This window comes from Gambusia affinis, linkage group LG10 (genome assembly GCF_019740435.1).
Source record: "Gambusia affinis linkage group LG10, SWU_Gaff_1.0, whole genome shotgun sequence".
NCBI lineage: Eukaryota > Metazoa > Chordata > Actinopteri > Cyprinodontiformes > Poeciliidae > Gambusia > Gambusia affinis.
The window spans coordinates 19597505-19621471 of NC_057877.1; the positions used below are offsets into that span (position 1 = coordinate 19597505).

At 36.2% G+C, this 23967-nt stretch overlaps 1 protein-coding gene across 3 annotated transcripts in view; it reads right to left on the reverse strand.

Moving 5' to 3' along the window:
* The window catches only part of kdm4b (lysine (K)-specific demethylase 4B), a 50365-nt gene that overhangs the window by 25541 nt on the left and 857 nt on the right, over nucleotides 1-23967 (reverse strand). For all 3 annotated transcript variants that reach the window (XM_044130605.1, XM_044130607.1, XM_044130606.1), the window contains exons 2-6: nucleotides 18784-19237; nucleotides 18429-18604; nucleotides 17054-17168; nucleotides 16195-16388; nucleotides 6120-6169 (exon numbers count right to left, since the gene is read on the reverse strand). In XM_044130605.1, the coding sequence (XP_043986540.1) occupies nucleotides 6120-6169; nucleotides 16195-16388; nucleotides 17054-17168; nucleotides 18429-18604; nucleotides 18784-19209 (961 nt within the window). In that variant the 5' untranslated portion in view covers nucleotides 19210-19237. The remainder of the gene's footprint in view (nucleotides 1-6119; nucleotides 6170-16194; nucleotides 16389-17053; nucleotides 17169-18428; nucleotides 18605-18783; nucleotides 19238-23967) is intronic.

A 23967-nucleotide genomic window follows, 5' to 3' on the forward strand; every position in this document is an offset into this window, starting at 1 on the left:
ATTGATGGCAACTAAAAGCGTGCAATTTCTTTATAACCTGCATTTATCTACAGATTAATATGGGTGAAAGTATGTATTTGAGCTTGCAAGAGAAAATCTACAACAAATCAAAGTAGGGTTGCACGATAATAGTATTATCTGCATCGGTCCAAAAAGTGAAACTAGGCTGATATTAACAACTACTGTTCCCATTTGTTGCTGTGTTTCTGGGTGAGTTTGGGCATATGTTCTTTGTTTGGTCATGTCACAGTGACGAAAAGGGCTGTGAAGTGCTGAACTGAAGCAGAGAAGCAATGTCAGCGGAGTGGTCACTTTTTCATGTCGTTGAAAGTGTGAGGAAATATGTACAATACTGGTAAACATCCATTATCAGTCATTACAACATAATAGCGGAAATCAGCCCATGTAATTTAAGCTGTGTCTTTCACATTACTCCAACATGGAAACTGCTTGAATAAATGATTAAAAGCCCAGAGTTAATATAACATCTATGGTAATGAACATCCAAAACATTAAGGCTATTGACAGTCCAGCAGAAAACATAGGATGCTGGATTCTTCATTTGATTTCTACAATATCACAATTAGGCTCCTGATTTTTCTTAACCATAGTCGACCTTAACCAGAACAACAAACAAAACATCTTAAATAAATCCTGCATGATGCTTGTGTTAAAAGAAAAAAGTCTGATTATCATCTAGAAAATTCACATAGATTCACATAGAACACTTAGATAATCCAAATGTATTTTGACACCCACAATTAAAGAGCTTTCAGCATGTGAAAAATAGCAGCGTTTATCACATTACTGTTATAATCCCATAACCTGGAAAGGGAAATCCAGTTTCCCCTTGTGACACAGAAAGAAATTAATTTGCTGCCTTGAGTGCGTTATAATCGCATTACCAAAGACCGTGTAAATGCATCGATTTTGAGGATTCACATTGGATTTCTGGAGAAATCTGATGGACTGCAGCACTAAACTAAAACCAGGTCCAGTCACCTCAAAACTGTGATGCTACTCAAGCCAAACAAAGATGAAAATCTTTGCCTGAGGATCTGAGGTGTAAAATTAATGCAGACTAACAATTGTAGAGGAGAATATTAAAGGTGACTTATTATGCTTCCTGGAACAGGTTAGGATAGGTCTATGTGCTATACAAACCATGGCCTTACCTTTTTAGCACAAAATTATTCTCAGATAAAGAGATGTTAATCTGGTCAGCTCTGCCTATTTTGAATCACATTCAGATTGAGCTATTTGAATTTAAAGTCTCGTCACTTTAAATCCAAATAAGATGCTGATGGCCACGCCCTCCAACTCAGCTTTCAGAATCGCACATGAAATTGTTGTAGATATATAAGGCATATAACTGTCCATCTTTTCTGCAGGTTTTACTCCTGCATTTTTGCAGGAGTAAAACCAGCCAAACGTGCTAGAGCTCTTCTAGGGTTGCTAGGAAACAATCCAGTGCTTGTCAATTGTGGCTTAAATAAAACGTTTTCGAAACGGCTCATTTCCAGACACTGAAAAACATTAACTTATTGCCAAAAAATGGCTCAGTGTTTTTGTGAAGTGCTAGGGCTGTTCTTAGAAGCAGCTGAGACCAAACTTGAAGCACATGAACCTGCAAAATGTGAATCGTGCATAATAAGTTCCCTTTATAGAAAGAGGACATGTTGTTTTAGCAATGTCCTGGCTACTCTCTATACTTTATGCAAAATAATTAATGCTAAATAATATAACTTTTTTTTCTATTGCTGTACTAAAACTGCTGATCCTAAGTCCCGAAGGTCCTAACTAAAAAGCCTTGCAGTGGCAGTATTTTCTAAGACCTGTTAAACTATGTGATGTGCAAATATACACAAAAACAAAAAAGAAAAACTTACTAATCTTTTAATAAGCAAACCAGAAATTGTTTAGCTGCCTCAACTTCTGATGTTGCCTGGTTTTTGGAAGATAAATCCATTTCCTTAATGGCACATACTGTCTTGAGATCCTAATCCAACTGACATTTTGGAGGTTTAAAACTCGCGCTCACCCTCTAAAACAAAGGCTCGTTTATGCTCTTAGACGGCCTCAGACGGTCTGTGCATAATCGAAAGAAAAAACTTTTTCCCCCGTTGACAACGCTCCCATTCTTTATAGTCTATACTCGCCTTTACTTCAGAGGAGGGGCTCCATTTAAGCCTCCCACCAGTTAAACTTTAAAGTGACTGACGGTATAATCGGCGCCCATTTCATCCTTCATTTTCACCACATTGTTTCAGCCTCTGTTCCTCCCAACAAAGCAAAAGTGGGAGAGAGGGACTCCACGCTCTTGCTGCCCTCGTGCTTGTTGGAGCTGATAAAAAGGTGAATAATGTGCTGACAGAGCCTGGGTATTAATCCCCATTAAAATGCAGCTGGTTCTCCGAGATCTCCATAGGGTAATATTAACTTAAAGGTTTCACTCTGTCCTTTTGAATTTCAGAATTAGGCAGCGCTCTCTCTCTTGCTTTTCTCTGCCTTTTCCGTGCTTATATACAAAGTCCAACATTTTGGGAGAAACTATAAACTAAGTGATACAAATTACAGGTGAACCTGAACCCAGAACTTGATTGGAGTTCTTTCCTGACTACAGTCTCTGTACTTTTGAGCATTTCTGCAAAAACCAAAGGCGTCAGATTGTGACCCCTATAAACATCATGGCCGGGTGTGCCAACAGTGGCTTTAATGGGTCATGTGTTGGCCATTTAACAGCTGCTTCCAACCAAACCGACAGCTGCTAAGATATGATTTGAGGACTAATTAATATAGAAATAAGAATTGTTTTGTATGATGTGAATTACCTTAGTTTAATTTTATTTGAGTAAATCAAGCCACAGAATCTATAGAATTGTACTTTTTAACCAATTTCATTGGGGAAAAACGGGGCTTAGCTAAGCCTTTTGCAATAAGAAATTAATCAATCACTTGATAAATTAAAATAAGTTTGATCATTTCAAATATGATTATTAAATTTGAAGGGGTGTGTTGCTGACAGCTTTTATAGTCTATTTTATTTATTTTAATTTGTGTGATTTTCATTTCTTATTAATTTGTTGTTTTTGATTGTTATGTTTTATTTTAGATACTTAAAATGTCTTATAGTTCCGGTGTTGTGTTCTGTACAAAATTAAAGTTTATTACTCTTTGATAGGGCAAACTCGTAATATTACATCATATATTATGTGAAAATGATCTTAAAACAGTATTATTGTTTATCACAATAATTTCTTGGACATCCAGAAAAATTTGTTATTGTGGCAGATTTACTTTTAAGCAACTAATTATTTCTTATCTTCCAAGTAATGTGCGACATTTCCCAGCTATTCTATCCTTAAAGGACAACATTCATCACTGGTTTGTTTTGAGCACGTCACAACATCACAGACTGTCATGTACTTCGGATTAACCCACTCTCAATCAGATCCCGGATTCCCCTCTCCCTCTCTAACATGCACTACTAAAGCTAATCCCCATTGATCAAAATAAGAGAAAGACGGGCACGCAAGATCTTAAAAAGAAAGTAGGGGATGAAAGCAGACATCATGTGTCACAGAAAGAAGACAGAATGGGTTCACTTCACTGTGTCTCATTTATCCACAGCAGATAATGCTTCTTACTTTGACACTGAATATGGTACAAAGAAGAATATAATTCAGATTATCATTTCACTGAGAAGGCAAACTCAATAAGCCCCATATATAAGAGCTGCCAGGGGCGACATACTTTCCAAAAGCCAGCAGGTGGCTTGGACAATGAAAAGCTGGGATTGGTGATTGGTGTTTGAGTATTGGCAAATGAGAAGGTGAGCTATCATTTGACCAATGCAGGAACGTGTGCAAAGGAAGGCAGCTACACGCTAGATTATCCATTACATCTATAGGACTGAAACATAATTTGGTTAGGCTGCAGACAACCTAACACTGTTATGCTGCCAACTCCCCAAGTAAGACAGCCTCAGGTGTGAGGCAGCTGACTTGTGTAAGAGTAGACCACATGTTTCAGCTCAATTTTATGATTTCAGTTAAATACAAAGACCACCTTTGGGTGGTGCATATTTATCAGTAACATTTTGGGAAAGTATCAGAAGTAGAATACCTCATTTGGTTTCAGTGCTGGGTAGTGTCTCTTCTAGGTGATGCTTCAAATCTAACTAAATTGAAAAGGCAGATACAATAGGGGCAAGCCTTTTAAAAGGCCAACACATAATGACTATTTTGAAGCTCTGTGACATTGCTGACTTGATTTAGAGTGGGGCCTATGAAGGGTTCATTTGTTAAAAAAAAAAAAAATGTTTGCTTCAGTAAACTAATTGTTTGTGTCACCATGTCTCTTTCTAAGAGGAATACTTAATCTTGAGATTCTAGTAAAAGAATGTATTTTTTAGATCATAATAAACTAAAGCAGTATTTCTTTCACTAATTCTACTTAGGAGGAAAACCTTTTACAAGACTCAATAGTGTAGCAACAATAGTTTTGAAATTTACTTCATAAAATTAAGCTAAAATATTGATTTATTCAAGTATTTTGCATAATTCTGCAAGAAATCAATTAGCATTAGCATTTTTTTTTCTGCTTTAGCCATGTTTCTGTGAGATTTGTGTTTAGACAGCAAAGGGTTCAGCTCTAGTCGTTGAACCAAACTAAATGACATCACAGCAATTTAGAAGTTTGAGCCATTTTCATAAACCTGTACAAAACGTTTTCTGAAATGTTGAAGAAAAATGAAACTCATATCAAAAAATCTTTTTAATTCACCATCCTCTACCCTCCTAATCTGTTAGGCAGACATTTTACACAAACATTTTTTCAAGCTGCACTTCTCCCCTCAGCAAAGTGACAAAAAAATCCTAAGAAAGTAGGACAATGATGCATACTCCCACAGAATACATGTCAAAAGGTTTTTGGAGGGCAGAGCCCCAGAGTGTGTGACTGTATTCAGTAGAAATACCAGACAAGGAGGAACTGTTGTTGGATATTATGTTGTCAGAAATGGCGCACTGATCCCTCCAAAGGTCAGCTGGATTTCCCAGCTTACATTAGTGCCGTGGTGGAGAAGCCCCTGATTGACATATAGGAACTCAGCTAAGGCTGAAGAATGAACCTAAACTCAGACCGAGTTGATGCCATTAAGCATGGTGAACTTAGGATGAAAAATATAACATTGTTGAAGCTGGAGACTGGAAACATAACTTGGGAGTGTCACAGGAAGCTGGAAGCAGTCTGATTTTGGCTGTGAACGGATGATCTGAGATGGACTAGGGCTGAAGCTGAGAGAAAGGAGAAGCTAAAGTGTGAAGCATTTTGAAAGCAAGTCAGGTCTGCCAGAAAGGGCTCACCTTGAGCCCCATAAAAGATGAAACAGAATGTTTGGGCTTGTTAAATTCTCCTCCTATATGATCTACTTGTGAAAAGTGCTGCTGCAGGCTTAAGCTGAAGGCCAAATATCTTTGAGTTTGCCTCAAAATAATAATAATAAAAAACCTCTAATCTAAGCAGGTTTGGTCCAGTCATCTGTTGTAAACAAAAGATCCAAATATAGGCATCCAGGCAAACAGACTGGTATGATGCCAGAGCCTTTATTAATAAAAACTGAGACAGCGAGATCTCCCAAAAAAAAAAATAAAAATGGAAAATAAATTCGGATCTAAAGTCCAGTCAGGTTGCAACAGCACAATGAAGAGAAGACGATCTAAAAAAACAACAGAAATAACCAAAGCTTTACACGAAAAAAGCTTTGGTTATTTCATGCATGTGAGAAATCAGGACCAAGTGGTGAAGCAGTGAGAAAAACAGGTTACTGAGAATTTCCAGGAATAATCACAGAAAACAGTAACAGCCTATAAGAAACCAAACCTACATGGGCAGCCTAAAGCTAATTAACACAACTCGTGTTAGAAATAAGAAACCACAATAAGCATGATCAAAAAAGAAAATTCAGCCACGGCTCATAACATTTCTTCATCTTTTATGCACTAAACAGCATGGCTTAGGTGTTCTTACTGAGTAAAGCCTGTACAGCATCTAAATGTGGTAAAGAAAAAAAACTCATGCATAATATATGAAATTTAAAGTTGGTTCTTCTGGCTTACCTTGTGCAAGCCTCTCCAGTCTCTTGCCATGCTCAGGAGGAACACTGTACCTGCAAAGAGAGGCAATGAGGTGCTCAGTTATGCCTTTTACCGTAAAGGTGGATGATCACAAGCCTGACTTCTCAGCAACTTAATGCCCACCGTTTTCAACAGTCTAATTTGATCAAGTTCCAAATTATTGACTTTTGCTCTACAGACCTTGTCAAGCAAAAACAATATTCACGGTGGTGCTTTTATGTCACAAGTACATAGCAATTATGCTTTGTTTGCAAAAGGAGGCATATTGCATATTAATACAATCAAACTAAATATTACAATATTTGAAAAATAAAACAAAGCATGGTGATTCTAGTGGAAAAGCAGAGGAAACAAATAGAAGCTCTGAGCTTTGGCACATCAACACACTCCACTCAAAACCAATCTGTATTGTTTGAATATTGCTAGCTAGATGCAATTCATGTCTACAAAGCAGTTTCTTTCATTGTTTGTTAAAAATATAAATGCAAAGAAAAATCCCCTCAGTGATGACATTTGTGAAAAATATATGAGGACATGACTGTGAAACTACTTTAAGAATTAATATTAACATAACAGCATCAGTCTCAGAAAAAATGAGTGCTAAATAAATCTTTTTGTGGAGATGAATATCATAAAATGTCTAAATGGAGAAAAGAAGGGGGGGAAAGGGAATGTGGTGATAGAAGGGATTAGAAAAAAAGAAGAGAAATTACTGTTTTGAGTGTTGGGTTGTTTTAGCCTTCAGCTCTGAGCAGTTTCGGAAAACAAATTGTCCAGGGCGTTAAATTTTTTCTGCACTGTTGTAAGATTTGTGAAGGCCACTGTTCTGTTTAATATTTAAGAGGTGCAATTCCTGCTTTAAATAATTTTGCAGATCCATATCAAATTATTAGGTCAATGAAAAGTTATTATTTTCCCTACTTAAATTAGAAAGTATACATTCACCACACATGCAAGTTTAAGAGTGAACAGCCATGTTTTTTAGCAATGTCTCACCTTATAGAGGAGAACAATGACTGTCTGCAGGACAACAGTGAAGTGAGAACCCCTTCCCATAATTGTGTATGCTACGACAAGGACAACATTTCTGTAATAATCTGTTTTTATTGTTCTTACAGTGTGTTAAACTATCGTTGTCTAATAACTTCATATTATGTTTTCTTTAGCTAGAAGCTTTATATTAAAATTGAAAAGGAAATAATTTAAATGAATCACTGTGTGTAAATCTAAATACAACTTGAGTTTCATTGAATTAAATTAGGTTTTCTGTGTTTTCTAAATTATTGAAATGCATCTGCATTCTACTATTTGCTATTTTTTGTTTAAAATCTTTAAATGTGCCATCATTCCTCCTAGTGATTTTATCAGAGCTATTACTGTAAAAATAAACTAACCCTGTAGCCTTCTCTGTTACAGGGGGAAAATGCATTACCATTATGAATGTGTTTATACTAAATTTACAGCAGGTAGGCACTGGAAAGTCATGAAACATTAGTCCAAATGTCAGATGCCACATTTAGAAAGTAAATGTATTTGTAAAACAGAGTAGGAGGGAGTAAGTGCAACTCTAATCTATTCATTTTGAAATAACACTATTAGATATTATTTTTCCCGTAATTATTTCCACTAGTTTGTGTAACTCTCCAGAGACTGTGGGCTATAAACACAGCCTGGATAAAACACCTCGTCTATTCTTCCTCGCTCAACCTTTATGGGTGCATGAAACAAACTGAGAAACAGAAAAAGGAGAAAGAAAGACAGATATGGTGAGAGGCAACAACACTTAATGAGAGACAAGAGGAATGAGGAGAAGCGTGGGACAAAAACGAAAGATAAAAATAAAGAAAAATCAAGTAAAAGGCAAAATCCAATTGAACAGACAAAGTTAAAGGAATGGAGCCACACTGCCACCTGCAGTCTAAAGCACAGACCTTCATACAGTCACACACTGCTCCAGGGTTTTTCCTACACTGACAAGAGTGCTTATCTGTTCTGTCTAACAAATATTAAAAACTTATAAAAAAGAATTATATATCATAGTTATGTTAATTCTTAGATCAGCTACAACTGATGAACCTAAGACAATTTTGCCATAATCTTTGCACCTATATAAAATGCACAATGAGGAAAAAAGACAAATGTTTAGGATCAGAGTATTACCTTGTCCTGTGGCTGTATAACAAAGACAATAAAAAGTAATAACTTCCAACTGCTGGAAGATCCCATCATCCTCTAGAGACAATTGGAAACTTTGCATCCATTCCAAATCCTGCCTGACTTCAGGCTATGATTTTTCATTAGCAGCAGCACTTTGCATGTGCCCAGCAGGCAAATTTCATAAAGCGACAAAATGAGAATCCAGGAAGCACTGATACGTAGACAGGGGATCACTCTGCCTTGTTGACCTTTTCATGCCAACCTCACTTCACACTAAATGCACTGTAACCTGATGCATTTTCCAAACTACATTTAGTGGTGCAGCTCTGTTTAACTAAATGGAAATAACAAGGTTGAGCTGATAGTTTATCCTTGCATAAAACTATGCATTAAATAAGAGATTTCTTGAAATGCTTAATACTTGTTCAACAGTTTATGCATCCAGTAAGTAAAGATAGATTATTATGTCATTGTACACACATTTTAAGACACCAGTAGGGCTGTTTCATACAAGCAGCAGCAGCAAAAAAAAAAAAAAAAAAAAGCAAAAGCAGTGCAGCATGAGTCCACCAAATCCCATCCACCACTGTTACCATGGCAGCAACATGTATGTGACTCCAGAGGCAGTCAAGAAAAAAACACACATAAGACAACACAGAGAAAATGAAGGCTTTAACTTATCCCCCCCTCTCCCGGGGAGGAGAATGATTAATCTATGGTGGGCTCGTGTTCCTGGCAGGTGGAATTAAGGAGTCATCACAGGCTGAGAAGCTGCACAGCTCATATGGTGATTCCCACACAATTGGGATGCATTTGTAGTATTTGCACTTATTTTTTTAAGGATTCAGTAAACAAGCTGTAAATCAACAACTTTCCCATTTGCCTCAGCTCTCTGTTCACAGAAATAGACTGCTATAGCTATCCCACTCTGCAGAAGCTTCTTCTTTGTGCTAATCAATCTCTAGCTATTTTATAATGTGACACACTTTCTTTCCTGAATGTAAAAACCTTTCTATGGCACCCATAATAAAATGCAGGTGTGGCAGCATCATGCTACGGTGGATGCATTGGGAATGGCCCAGTGAAGCTGATAAGAATATGGATGGAGCTCAACAGATGATAATCCAGGGAGAAAATCTGGTAGAGGTTGCAAAATAATTGAGACAAGAACACAGGTTCACTTTCAAGCAGGTTAGAATGATGATTTAGAATGACCCAGTCAAAGTATAGGCATACACTAAAGAATAACTTCTTCCAAGAAAGATTCTGTGGTAAAAGAATTGTTTTTTTACTTACTATTTTTTTCCATTGATCAATGAGAGTATCAAGAAATACCAACACATTTCAAAATATGGTTAAATGCTGTTACTGTGTGCAGTTTAGTAATACAAATCACTAATATGGTTAAATGCTGTTACTGTGTGCAGTTTAGTAATACAAATCACTTTTTTATGTGACTGGTATCTTAAAAAAGGCTATGAAAGACAGAAATGTTTTTCAAGAGCAGTATTTGTGTTTGTGGGGTTATGATTGCTGCGTCATGCAGTCACAGCCAGTTACCTTAAAAAAAGTAATACATTGTCCTTTTTGTTACTTTTATAATTATTGGAATAGTAACAGAAAATATTATGATAAAATTTTAAGTCCACATGGCCCACCCCTAATTTGGGGCATTCTGGAAAGAATAATGGGTACAAATCTTATTTGTAGTCATACAAAACAGATACAGACAAACTGTGGCTGCAGGAAAGTTGCTTCAACAAAACATCTGAACAAACTCCTCCAGATGTCTTTCTGAATGAATGAATGAATGAGGCTTTGTTGTGAATGTATGCATTGCTTTTTTGCTCTCTTGGATTCAAATGTAATGACTTCCCTAATAACCATTCACACGTGACTTGAAAGTGAATTACATAGGAGTGATCCATAAAAGGGGAGTAGGTGTATTTCAGGAGCATGGGATTCATTTATTTACAGTCCATTTGCTTCATGTACTCCTTAAATCAAGGGTGGGCAATCCTGGTCCTCGAGGGCCGGTGTCCTGCAACTCCTAGACGTCTCCCTGATCAAACACACTTGAATCCAATAGCTGAATCACCTCCTAAGTGCAGTCAAGTTCTCCAGAGTCCTGCTAATGACCTCAATATTTGAATCAGGTGTGTTGAAGTAGAGATACATCTAAAAGTTGCAGGAGACTAGCCCTGGAGGCCTGGAGTTGCCCACCCCTACCTTAAATCCATGTAGAAACATATTGCGTTCAGGATCATTTCTTTGTTGTTTTCATGTAAACATTTTAATTGGAATCACAAACAGAGTCAAGAAAATATTAGCAGGTCTGTGGATCGTATCCTGTGTGTTTAGCACCTAAATGGGAATGGAGAGTTGACTGTGGAGGCGGTCACAGAGCCAAAACATGTATTTATGGGAGAGCAAGCATTGTGAAGCACACCAACCAGCAGTGCTTTGTTACTCTGTGTCTCTCTACACCTGCTTGCCATTTGTAAGCATATTGTGAAATATCACTGAGCTCTCAAACACAAAAATTAAGCAGGAAGCTATTGCACCAAAAATGTGTGGTTTTGCATTCATATCACAAGAGCACAATAAAAAGAACCTAGCAATATCATGGAATAATGTGACACTGCAGGAATTTGGATAAATAACTGACTGATAGTCATAGTGGCTCTTTCCTGAACAAAACATTAACTTCATGTCCAAAATGCCACACCCAGACTCCAAACTGAGAATAAGGACTATTATTACCCTTCCTATCCTCCGAGTTCAGAAATGATAATGGTGGACTACACAGGGAGGAATGAAAACTGATGGAGACATAATGGACTTCCCGAGGAACACTTAAAAAAAAAGTTATTTCACTTACGTCAGCAATTTCCTGCCTTCCACTCACATGCTCAAAGGATAATTCCTCATCTGACAGCAGACATTTGTGTGCGTGCATGCGTGCGTGTGTATTGAGGTAAAAGGGCTGACAGAGAAGCATTCAACATTGAAAAGAAGAAGATAAATTGATGGAGTAAAGATGGGGACAAATATGACTGCCAGTCAAGGCTGAGATCCTTTGCTTGTCCATCTTAGTGTGTGTGCAGGTTGAAGCAGCAGTTATGATGAGCACTGACTTTGATGGGAGCAGAGTTGCTGGGGGAATAGACTTAATTTCACAAACCGTTGCACTATGAGAGGAAAGGAAGAAAAAGACAAAGAGGGTGTATAAATGTGTTTTAAGGGACTGTGCTCTGTTTAACTGGCTGTAATTATCCCATCACACACAAGTATGGAAGTGAAATTGATTCAGTTTCAGTGTCGGAGGGGTGGGGGGGAATGTGGGAGGGCTTGGTAAGAACTGAAGGAGAGACATCAGACAGAAATGAACCAAAGTAGAAGGCGGAGCAGAGAGCAGAGCTGTTTAAAAGCGCTCGGAGTGAACTGAAAGGTCCATCAATCTGGGAGCTAATTGGCTTTTAGAAATGACATGGGTAATGTAAAGACGAAATAAGAATAAAATGAGGTAAACTGAGACATAAGTCAAAACTGAGAAACAGATCTCCGTTTCAAGACAGATAAGATTGGTTTTGTATGAAATATCTTTTCATAGGGCTGCAACTAACGGTTAGTAATCGCTTACTCTGATAGTGGGTTTTAAAAAGCTGGCACATTCTGCAGATTTTTTTTCTCTTTATTTTTTGGAATATGCAAAGTCCAGTTAATTAATAAACTAGTAAATTAGCTGACAAGCATTCCAATAGTTGATTGAATATTAATCATCGCAGACCTACTTTTTATTTCCAATGGAGAAAATGTATATGTGAGATAAATACTTTAGTTTCTTAGCATGTTCTCTGCATTCTTTTTTTTTCAGCAATAATGGCTTTTTTATATGGAAGTGACAGCAAAGCGGGTTCTGAAAGAGGGAAAGACATGCAGCAAAGGTCAATGGGCCGGGTCTCCAACCCATTATGCCCATGTCAAGGACGGAGTCCTCCATACATGAATCATGTGCTTTACCACTGCGCCACCGCGATGCAAAATTCATTTTAATTTATATCACAAAAATAAATATTTAAAAGGATTACACCTGCTCTAAGCACTATGAAGTGATTAGTGATCTGCAAAAACCAAAAAAAGAATAAAATTTTTTATATTTTTTCTGAGTCAAAGCATTGTAATGTCGACTTGGCAACACTTTTCCGTGTGGAAGTTGCAGCAAAGTGAAGAACAATTAAGGTTGACTATTTTGAGGGAAAGTAAGGTGATTAAAATAAAGCCAGAGGAAGAACAGTAATGGAAATTGTGTGCTTTAAAAGTATAAAATCTTCATCTTGAACTGTTAAAATAATAAGCTTATCTGTTGGTTCTACAAAGCACAAAAAAGCACTGAATCTAGTGTGCACATTGCATTTTTTTGCCATCTAAGCTGAATTAGATCATCTCTACTGCCAAACCTAACTTTTATGCTTGCTGAATAAGACTTAATGTATCCTCTTAATACATATTCTTTAAAACACAGCTTGTGACCTTCAGTTTCTTTAGTTTGTCTGTAAAAAAAAAAAGAAAGAAATCCTAAATCTTTGTTCATTAGATTTTTGTCTACAATGTCTTTATATAATAAATTTTCTTTAATCCTCATTCCTCTTCAGACATAAAAAATAGGCCAAGAAACAATGATTTTGTCTGTGAAAAAAAAAGCAATGTTATATTTTTACTCTGACTCTCACAGTCAGCCCTCCACCCCTAATAATAATTAATGACTGGTCACAGCAAGGAGGACGGGAAATAATAAATACCGTTTATATAGTTTCCTATAAACTTTTTAAAGAGAAATCTGAATCCGGCTAAACTCTTAGCGTCAGGTCAAAGTTTCTTTTTAGTCACGTCATGAACCTTGTTTTAATCACACACATTTGCTTAGACCTTGACAGCAAGTTATAGCAAACGCACAGTGAGAGCTGTGAAAATGGAAATCGATGATTTTAATGAGATCTCATCACAGCGGAAACTGTAACAGACATCCTACAACACACCAGGAGGGGGACAAGAGATGGCGAAGACAGGAGAAATAGGGGGAGGCGACAGTGTGGAGTAGGAGAGCATACTGTGAGGAAAGAGAAGGCAGAGGAGGAAAGCCTGGAGACGAGCACAAACGCACGCACAGATAACACCGTAATTCAGAAAGCTGGATCGTCCCCGTTTCCCTCCTGCAGTGCCAAGGATGGAAAACATCATGGGGGGAAGGAAACGATTTAAAAACACACACAAACAATCTAAAGAGAGAAGCTATTTTAGTGAAGAAACCGGGACATTCATGTGTCTGAGAAAGCCTGAGCCAAATATAAAAACGATGCACAGAATAGAAAGCAAACATCACAGCAACTACCCTGTTTATAAACAGGGTTTGACATGTCAGAGGTTAAATGCACTTTACAGATGGTTCAATTACCTTTTTAAATAGTTTGCTGCTCTAGGATGATGATGTTGTATCAAATGCCATAAAAAAAGCATCCAAATCAACTAGTTTCTATGCAGAGATAAATAGTTTGAGTACAAAGAAATATTTGAAATTTCCCTCCTATTTCCCAGGAATTTCTCTTTGTCAGCTGCATCAATCTGTCAGGTCCTTTGCAACAGCAAGCCACAGAACTCTGCCTTTTGAAAAATGTATATCATGAAAAAGTGACCAATTTCATAGCACTGCAAAGACTAATTTCAGCTATTTATAGATTTTAAATTTATGATGAGTGTACTTTTATTACAGATTGCCTAATGGGTTGCAAAAAAGTAATTAGAAGCAAAAATTGTTGTTTTGGTCTAATAAACTCAATGATTTGCACGCAGTTAAAAAAAAATTACTTTCATAATTTAATATGGAATAGAAAATAAATATCCTTTATTGTTCCACAATGGGGAAATTTCTGATATAACTGCAGACTGAATACAGAATTTTGAAAGTCACAATGTTTGGAGTCTGACAAGGATGTTTTTCTAATTACATACTTATTTCTGCTGCTTTTCATTCATGATTTCTTTTACTTGTTACACGAACTCTTCATATGTGAACGAAATAAAAATAAAATGAAAAAGAAAGGAAATGCACATTATAAACGCTAGGTGGTGCAGTTTTTCACTATGAGGTTTCATCTATCACCAAGTCTGTAGGTCTAACAATAAAAACTGACTAGAAAGGGCTGGTTTTGATTTCAATAGCCTTTTGTGACAAAGAAAGTCAATATGTTTTGAAGGCTTTAGCCAAGTAAAATAAGGTAATCAGCCTTTCCATACAATCAAAAATGGGAAGTTATACAAAAGCAACAAGTTTCTTGTACAAAATAGTTTACAAAGGACAGTGATGAAGATCAGGGCTTATCCCCAGAAAACTTGCTAAGCCCAGTAGTCAGAGTGCCGAGGCACTCCACCGGTGTCCCACTGTGTTTTGTATTAAAAGATGTTAAGTTTACAGGTAATGTAAAAGTATTACTGAGTAGTTATGTTATGGGAAAACATCGCCTGTGAAATGCTATTTAAATCCACGAGTAGTCTTAAAAACAACAAATCAAAAAATACAATTAAAATGAATATCAATTATTTGCACTTCTGTTTAATCCAAATTACGTCAGCAGCAGCTTAAGACCCCCAAGCCTCTGGGGACTCAGATAAATGCATATTTTAACACAGACTACGGATATACAAATGTAACATTTTGTTATTGAGATTATCAATGCTACTAAATTTGACTTAATGGTTTCATCATACATAAATTAAAAGATTTGAAATTGTTTAACATTTAAATTTAAGATTTTAAAGAGTTGGCAAATTTACTTTGTAAAAGTTCAAAGAACAATCTTCATAGTTAGATTGTTTTGTTACCATAGATACAATGTGATGCTGTGAGTTTAATCTTTGAGTTTGAGATCAGCTTGTTCACAAATACATCTCAGTAAACTACAATTATCACTGATTGCTTTTTAGGTTGGCCAATTAAACTACCCCATTCTCCCAGAATTTACTAAATCTATGTTGAAATGCTGTTAGTGGTGCTCAAGTTCTTAGCAGGCAGAAGGGCCCCTAAATCAAATTCTGCTCATGACTTCATATAAACTTGGTCCGGCCCTTCATGAGGAGTTAAATCCACTGCAGTGCACAGAGGTGCAGAGATGCGCAACAAACAGAATACTGAATTTAATGCTATTAATGTGGCTTTACTTTTTCTATTTTGTGTTGGTTGAGTTTTTAATAAGAAACTTTTTTGGTTGCACGAGCTTTATGGGACGCAGGTGCACACATTAACTCTGTCTGACAAAATGGTCAAAGCATTTGATATGGTTTGATGCCTCATGTAACCGTAAAAATAGTAATAAAAATAATAATAAAATAAAAATAAAACCAGTGTGATGCATGACTACCAGGCGAGCAGAAAAACTCCTCCACAGGCTGAACAGCTTAACCACTAACGCACCATTGGGGGCCACATCCATAAACTTTATCAGCTCAGACACAGAGCCATGTGCTGAGCAATGTGTTGAGAAGTAAATATTCATACAGATCAGCCTGTGTCCAGTTTCAGTGAATGGAGGCGCAAATGATTGAGGTAAACTTCAGACATCAAGCAGCGACAGCGTGCAATGCAACACACAGAGGCACCAGCAACATGACTGGCTTCGTGGCCTGTTGATTGTATCAACTATAAACCCATCTTTTAGGATGGGATAAGATTAAGATAGGATCTGCTCCGCCAGTGAAACACTCAGAGCAACAGAGAAGCTTGCAGTCCATCTTATTAAAAAATAAAATAAAATTATGCTTTTTCTTTTTTTTTTTATTACTATCATTATCCTAAAAATAAAAACAACCCTGAAGATGTGTGTGATTAAAAATAAAAAAGACTGACCAGGACTTTGACTGCCCAAAGTGAAGGTAGTTGATGCTGTAGAGGTCCATGTCCTCAGTGTGCCAGGCAAAGGTGGTCTTCCACATGCCAAAATACAGGTACGGTGTGTTGACTCCTTCAATGACAATACCGCACTCCTGCTCCACCATGTCCAGCAGAGTGTTGAGGTGACCAATGTTCCACTCATGAATGCCCTGGATAATAATGGATGCATTTCTTTATTAGTTTTTAATGATTAGATGTGCATCAGTCACACATTTGTTGTCATACTCTGGTCATTTTACTGTATATTAAGAACACAGCAGTGGTGGGGAAAAATGTTTAAACTTAAGAGCATTTCTCTGCATTTCTGAGTGAGTGGGGTTCAGTGAACTACTTATCAATAGTTAGTATTTTTCCTGCAGCCAGCAGACATTTTATTGGGGTAAATTTGCAGAAAAGGATGTTTTAAAGAGATAATGGTTAACAGGTATTCAGACAAACATGTTCATCTAAGAAAAGTCAAGACTATATTAGTATATTGCAAACAGAGTTTAGTTTTCTGTCTTGCCAAGTAATGTCAATGTTAGAACAAGAATGTTTTTATTATTTGGAAAACTAAATTCAACACTAACTCTTCTATGATGCTAGTAAAGTACAGACTTCTGATAAATATGTCACAGAACACCACTTGAAATAAATTATTTATTAAAAAAAACATTTTGAAAACAACTTCTTACATTTAAGACAAGGAACATCATTGTTATCTGCAGGTCTGTTTATAAAATACACTAAATGGTACATTGAGGTTCAACTTATCCACCTTTCCCATTGAAAATAGCTGCTTTTTGCATATTGCATTGACAAAACTACTCTTCACCTCATCATAGATTGAGCCACTGACATCAGCCCCATAAATGGGTGACACAAACGTCAGGTTCTTCCAGTACTTCCTCTCCAGGTCATCAAAGTCTTTGTGGCGTGGGGTGCAGTATCTGAGAGAAACAAAGACGAAAGAAAAAAAAAAAAGAAAGAATTGTACAAATGTTTTTCTAAGTCATTTGTGAATTTTTGATTTTAGTTTTTTCACTTGTCTAATAGTTGTATTACATGTAGGTTATATTTTGGGAGAAGGCTTGCTGCCTCCAAACAAGAGCTGCAGAACAAATTTAGTCAAATAAACCTTTTTATTTCTGCTGAGGACAAGTTCGGTTTAAGCGCTTCTCTTTTATAATCTGAGATGCAACACAACTGTGAAAAGATCACCGCTTTCACCTAGAGCGTATCTTTCCTCATTCTTTAACAGTAACACTTTACAAATCCATTAATACACAAGCCAGCAATAAACCATATCTGATTAAAATAATTCAATAATTCAATTTATGATACTTATTTTGAAGCACCAGAAGGTGCTATTGACATATTTTCAACGTTCAACAAGTAGACCATTGGTAAAAAGGTGAAAAATAAGTCATAAAAATGTAGTTTATTTGTTTCTAAAACAAAAGAATAATGAAAAAGGGTATGACACAAAAAGCTTTCAGTACTGGATCTTTTCACTTTAATCAAGTCTTTATAGACTACCTTGTAAAATCCAAATTGGTTTGGTCAGAAAAAACTATTTTATTTCATTTTTACATTTCTAATTGAAAAAGAAAAGTGTATGGGTTTTTTTTTCTCGTGCATTTATGGTTTTGATTTCCAGACTGTTCAAGGGCACAAACTTGCTGATTTAATTTCTGTTTGCATCCTACATTTGAATAAATATATCTAGTCATTTAATGAAAGACTATTTTATATAAAGATGTAAGGGAATTTACTGCTTTTTATCTTCAACTGCAATAAATACAGTACAGTTATTTCCAAATTGTACTGCTATTTTTTAACCAATCTATGAATATTCAATAATATAGTTGACATAAATGATTGGAAATAATTTTGACATAATCAAGTACTCCTATCTGAAAGTGCAGATATCTCTTTTGCAATAAACACATATAAAGATCTACAACAAATCTTAAATTGTCTCAATTCTTTCCATTTTTTATTTTAGTTTGTACTCTACAAAATTTTATCCAACAGATTTTTCTTGATTTCATTGTATCAAACACTGGTCTTTAACATGTTACTTTTGTGTACATGTAGGAGAGGAAACTTTTAAGAGATAGCCAAGAAGTGTTAAAAAAAAGAAATGCTTCTAGCTTAATGGTTTAAATGACAGAGAACTTACAAAAACGAAAGCAAAAGCAACTCACTTCTTGCTGTTGGCCAGCTTGCGATATTCACCCACAGTCATGGATTTCTTCTGAATGTTGTATTGGGTAAACAGACCAGACTGACCAGTTACCACCTGCATGATGGGGGCTGGGATCACCATGTCTTCAATAGTATCGTAGGACTGGCGAGGTTTCCAGCCCTCTGGAGGAATCACCTGCACATGGAAAAGGAAGGTTATCAGTTATATGAAGAAAATTAACATCCACCTGACATCCTACATTATTTTTAGACTGGAAATGCAGTTAAAAAAAGCCTTGGTGTGGAGACAACTAATGAATTCAAGCGTAGAAAAGCGAGTATATTTTATATGTGCATATTTTTTGGCAGCACTACCTTTGCCAGTCCGGCACGATGAGCTCCTTGACTCTCCATGTACACAATATATTGGGCAAAGTCTTTAAACTCCTCCATGGTAGGCCTGAAAGTCATGATCTTACAGCTGGGGTTCTTGGCAGCAGCTGGGGGAAGAGGTGGTGGACCTGGTCCGACCTGCTGGAGTGCAGATGGCTCAACACCTAGAACGGGTTTGGAAGTCCCATCTAGGTCCACAGGCAGAACTGGGGTGATATCTGGAGCTGTGTGTTGCTCTGAGGTCACTGGGATACTGGGTGTTTCAGATGTTGCTGGCTCCTGGATGGGAACATGATCTGGAGCTGGACTGGAGCCGAGAGCAGGAAAAGAGACCAGTCCAGGATCAGGGGGTGCAGTGGTAGCAGGGTTCGGAGCCGACACCGTCTCCATGGACTCGTCGGTATCCATCAGATGCTTATGGGACTTGCAGGTAAATCTGTGGGGCACAGCAAGGACAGTCGGGGTTAATTTTTTGGACGTGACCTATTTTTAAAAATACTACTGTGAAAATCAAGTAGTATGTGACGTAAAAGCCCAGTCTGAGTAAGATAAACACAGTTAGGTGCATTCATAATAAACCATCACTTCAACCATTAAATTCTAGCTTCTTATAATAAACATGTATTTTATTGCTATAAACCCAAAGCAATAACATTTGTTTGTTAATTGATCATAAATTGATTCTGTGTCATTCACCAATATTGATATATATTCAGTGTAATTTGTGCAGCACTAGTGCCAAGCTACCCCTATGGATGATTATCCAGTCTAAAGTATCAACAAGAAAGAGGAATGCAAATTTATCCTGGATGCACTCAAATATGATCTAGTTTTGTTTTTTTAACCAAAAATAAAATACTACTAAACTTATAAGATGTAAATGTTTGCCTATATTACAACCTTACATTCACTGCTACTTTAGCAGAAATTAAAAAAACATGAAAAAAAAAATTTCTACTTCCAAATTTTTATGCAAGTTGTTTAAAACTGTTGTTAAACCCTGCCTCAATCTCCATTCAAAAGTTGTCCTGGAGAATATGGTTTACCACACCTTATGTACTATTTTTTGGTTTATTTACCTCCACTGATTTACACCATGAGCTAACTGATTTGACATGTCAAGTGTTGTTAATGATCTGTGCTTATGTATCTGTTGCACTCATACATTTGAATTTTTTTTTTGTATAGAAAAACAATTTTAATCCACAAGCCAGAAAAAACAATGACACCAAGAAAGATTTTTTTGTCACCGTAGTTGTTTCAGTGCTGCCTCTCCAAATTTTTATTTCATTTTCACATTTTTATTGCATTTGGTTTTTTTCTTTTTAAATTGTACAGTATTGTATTTATAATTTCTGAAGTCTAAATTAAAGTAGTGTGTTATGTATCCTTATTAGCCCAAAGAACAACCAAACGCAGTATTTTGTGTCCTGGGCTCTGATTTAGTCAGTAACTATAGTATCACTCTCCTCTGTCTTTATTGTACAGCATGTGTTCAGCAACTTGCTTTGTCCATTTTACATTGATGTCTGACAGCTGATAAAGTGTTGCTCTGCTGTGTTTTTGTGAAATTTTCATAAAAAGTTAGATATATTTCAAGCCCTACTATGCCAACTAAATGTCTGATTCCTGCCATCAAAACCAAGTACCAGAGGAAGATGTTAATCACAGAAAAGCTAGAAATTGTCATTCTAGCTGTAATAATGAATACATAGGTCTGTTTATACATGCAATCAGTATGCATCATTTATGACACAAAATGTGGATGTGATTCTGAAACCAGTTTTGTTTTACTCAAGTCACGGTAGTGGTATGAGAGAGCAATGTACAGCAAAATATTTGAAATTTAAAGTAGGGGTGCACTGATTCACTGAAAAAAATATCTCTTTGGATGAACATAAAAAAGTCATGGAAAGGATTTCCACCTGATTACTTTGCTTTATTTCAGCACCATGTAATTCTGTTACTCCTATTTAAAGCAAATGTGTTAGGTCAACTTAATTTATTAAGGTTATTCCAATATAAAGCAATTGTGTTGAATCAACTTATGTTATTATAGTTATTCTACGGTTAATTCTAAATCAAACATGTTGGCTGAAGTTAATGTATTATGGTTATTCCAATTTAAAGCAAATGTGTTGGCTCAATATAATTTATTAAGGTTAATTCAACTCATTTACTGTAGTTGGACCCAATGTAATTTAAAAGAGCCAGCCCAACTAATTTGCAATGCTTTGGGCCAAATAATTTACTTGACTAAGATTAATGGCAATTTAGTTGAAACCAACTTTTTTTTTTTCCTTCAAAGAGTTTTTGCGGCACTAGTGGCTCATATTTTTTTGAGACAGTAGTCAGACAGGGTGAGGACATGCGCCAGGACCAGCAGTCAAACCAGCAACGTCTGCGTCGAGGACTAAGGCCTCCAAACATGCAGTGTGCTAAACTCCTGCCCCACCACAACATGCTGGAGAAACTAACTTATGTTACAGTGATATCTTCACACTACTTATTAAGTTGATCCAACTCATGAAATTTAAGTCAGCTCAACAAACATGCTTCATGCTGAAAGAAAGCTATTTAATTGTGTGGAAATCCTTTCCATGATTCGATTATGTTAATTCAAAGACTTTTCATTAAAAAAGTATTTTTTTTTTAAAAAAGACTTTTTTTACAGTTCTTAAATGCTGAAAGAAATTTAAGAACTGTTTCAGTGCAGTTCTTAAATGTCAATAGTGCCCTGCAGAGAAAAACAAATATCTATAGTTTAATGTGTAGCTAAAACCACTCTGAAGTCTTCCCAGGCGCAAAACAGTTCTGTCTCATAATCTCTCGTAATCCCCTGATCTCACTAGACCCTCTTCAGAGGGAAATGAATCTGACTAAATTGAATCACGTTATCTCAACTTGAATACGTTATTCAAATTGAGATAAAAAGGATTGTCTCGCGTGACATCCGGTGATCTCACTCGGCTTCAGCACTATATCAGTCTGACTATAATGAATCATGTTATCTCAACATGATTAAATTTCATAAACGTGAAGTTGTTGAATTTTTTGTTTATCCAACATGATTGTATCACGTTTTTGTTTGAAACATGAAATTATTTAGTTAAAAGTACAAGATATTCTTTTGTTAATCTGATAACCCCCTAAATTCATTTTTTACAGTGTTTAGCTGCATCAATTTCCTTAATTTGGGAAATTAGGGATCGGATGATACTTGTATGCGAAACTGATCTTATCCACCAATCTTATCTACCACAGGAAAGGTCTATAAATCAACCACTATAGTCTTCTGCTCTTCTGTGAGAAAGCTTTGACTGATTGACTGGTCCACCAGGTTATGTCTACACATTTTCAGTTAACAATAATCACACCACAGTTGGCAACTCTGTGACTTTCTTGCTATATTAATTACATTTCAAACAATGTAATTAATATACATTAATTACAGTATCAGCCAAAATCAGAATCAGCAGGTCAGGCTTTTTAATGATTGATAATCGGCAATTACCCAGAAACTGCAAACCGTTAACCCATAGACTATAGCATTTTATATGATCATTCATCCTTTTAATCACTCATGCATACTTTTGGGAGCACATCTAGGCTTTGCATAAGAGCAGAGTTGCATGCAGTGTGATCCAGGGTAATTGATCAATGATCATGTTCATTCAGGGATTTTATTTATGGCAGTATTTCTTTCTCAAAGACAATGGTTCCACACTCTAGTTTTAATAATGCACTGGACAGTTCTTAACATGGTTTTAGTCATTTCTGCAATCTCCCTAGATATTTTTATCGGCTTGATGCCGTTAATTTGACCGTTCTTAAACAGACCAACATCGTTTCCACAACCACAGGATACATCTTTCAACACAGTTGTTTTAGAAATAACTCATTGAATAACTTGGGGTTAAATAATTGTTGCCATAAGAAAGATAATCACTCATGTCAGAAGCTCGTAACCATTTTCTTAGTTACATCCAGACGGATACATTTTTTTTTCCAGGCAGTGTATAATTTTGTCATTTTGTCAACATTTTAATAAATTAGTAACACTGTTGCTCTGCTGCAGCAAGGTGATACTGGATTCAACCCCCTACTTGGCATCTTTCTGCATGAAGTTTGCAAGTGTTCCCTGTGCATGCGTGGGTACTCTCTGGGTATTCTGGCTTCCTCCCACAACCCAAAAACATGACTTTTGGTTAATAGGTTTCTATAAATTGCCCTTAGGTGTGAGTGTCTGTGTGTTGATGTGTATGCACGGTTGTCTTTCCTGTGTTAACATTTGATGGCCTAGCTACCTGCCCAGGGTGTACCACACCTCTCAACTGATTTTATGTAATTAAAAGAATAAAGTCATACCATGACAAGAACACAGTCATATTACTAGAATAGTAATATGACCGCAATAATGCAATAATGCCAGAAGAGAGTTGTAAAAGAGCTTTGATAGTTACCAAGATCTGACTTGACCACAATTAGCTTTACATTGTTTCACCTAATTTTAATCTGTTTTATTTGTTTGTACAGATAAATGACTAAATATTATCAGATTATCATTGATATTTTAATTCCGAGGGAAGCAAAAAAACTATATGATCCCTAGGGAGAGCATGACAAAAAACAACTGAGAAAACACGTTTTTACATTTCCGAGTCTGATGCATACAATGAGTAAACATTAGAGTATTTCTTTGGGCAAATTTTAAAAAAACTTAGCAAATTCTTTAGTGCAAGTAGATATATGATATTTCAACAGTTGTTGAAAAGCTGGTCTGCATCTTTAAGAACACTGCATCTACATATGAATTTCACTAGCAAATATATTTGCATGTATTAAATTACATCTACTTAAAGTGAAACCCCGGAGAAGTCAATTTTACAACACCAAAATGATTTAAAAAGTCCCATTTTGGCTCCTGTGTTACAGTAAAGTAAGAAACATACTACATTGTAATAATAAAAAAATATTTTCACTTTTAATACAAATGTCACAAAACAGCACCGTTTGCAAATATGTAGGGCAGAGTGACTTCCCCAGGCAAATGGGGCTTACAACTTCAAAAGTATTTGCATCAGAAAATAGAGAAGCATCCCTAATTAGGTTTCAAGCAGCTGAAGAGATAAAACGGGTAAACACTACTTTCTACACTTTATAAAG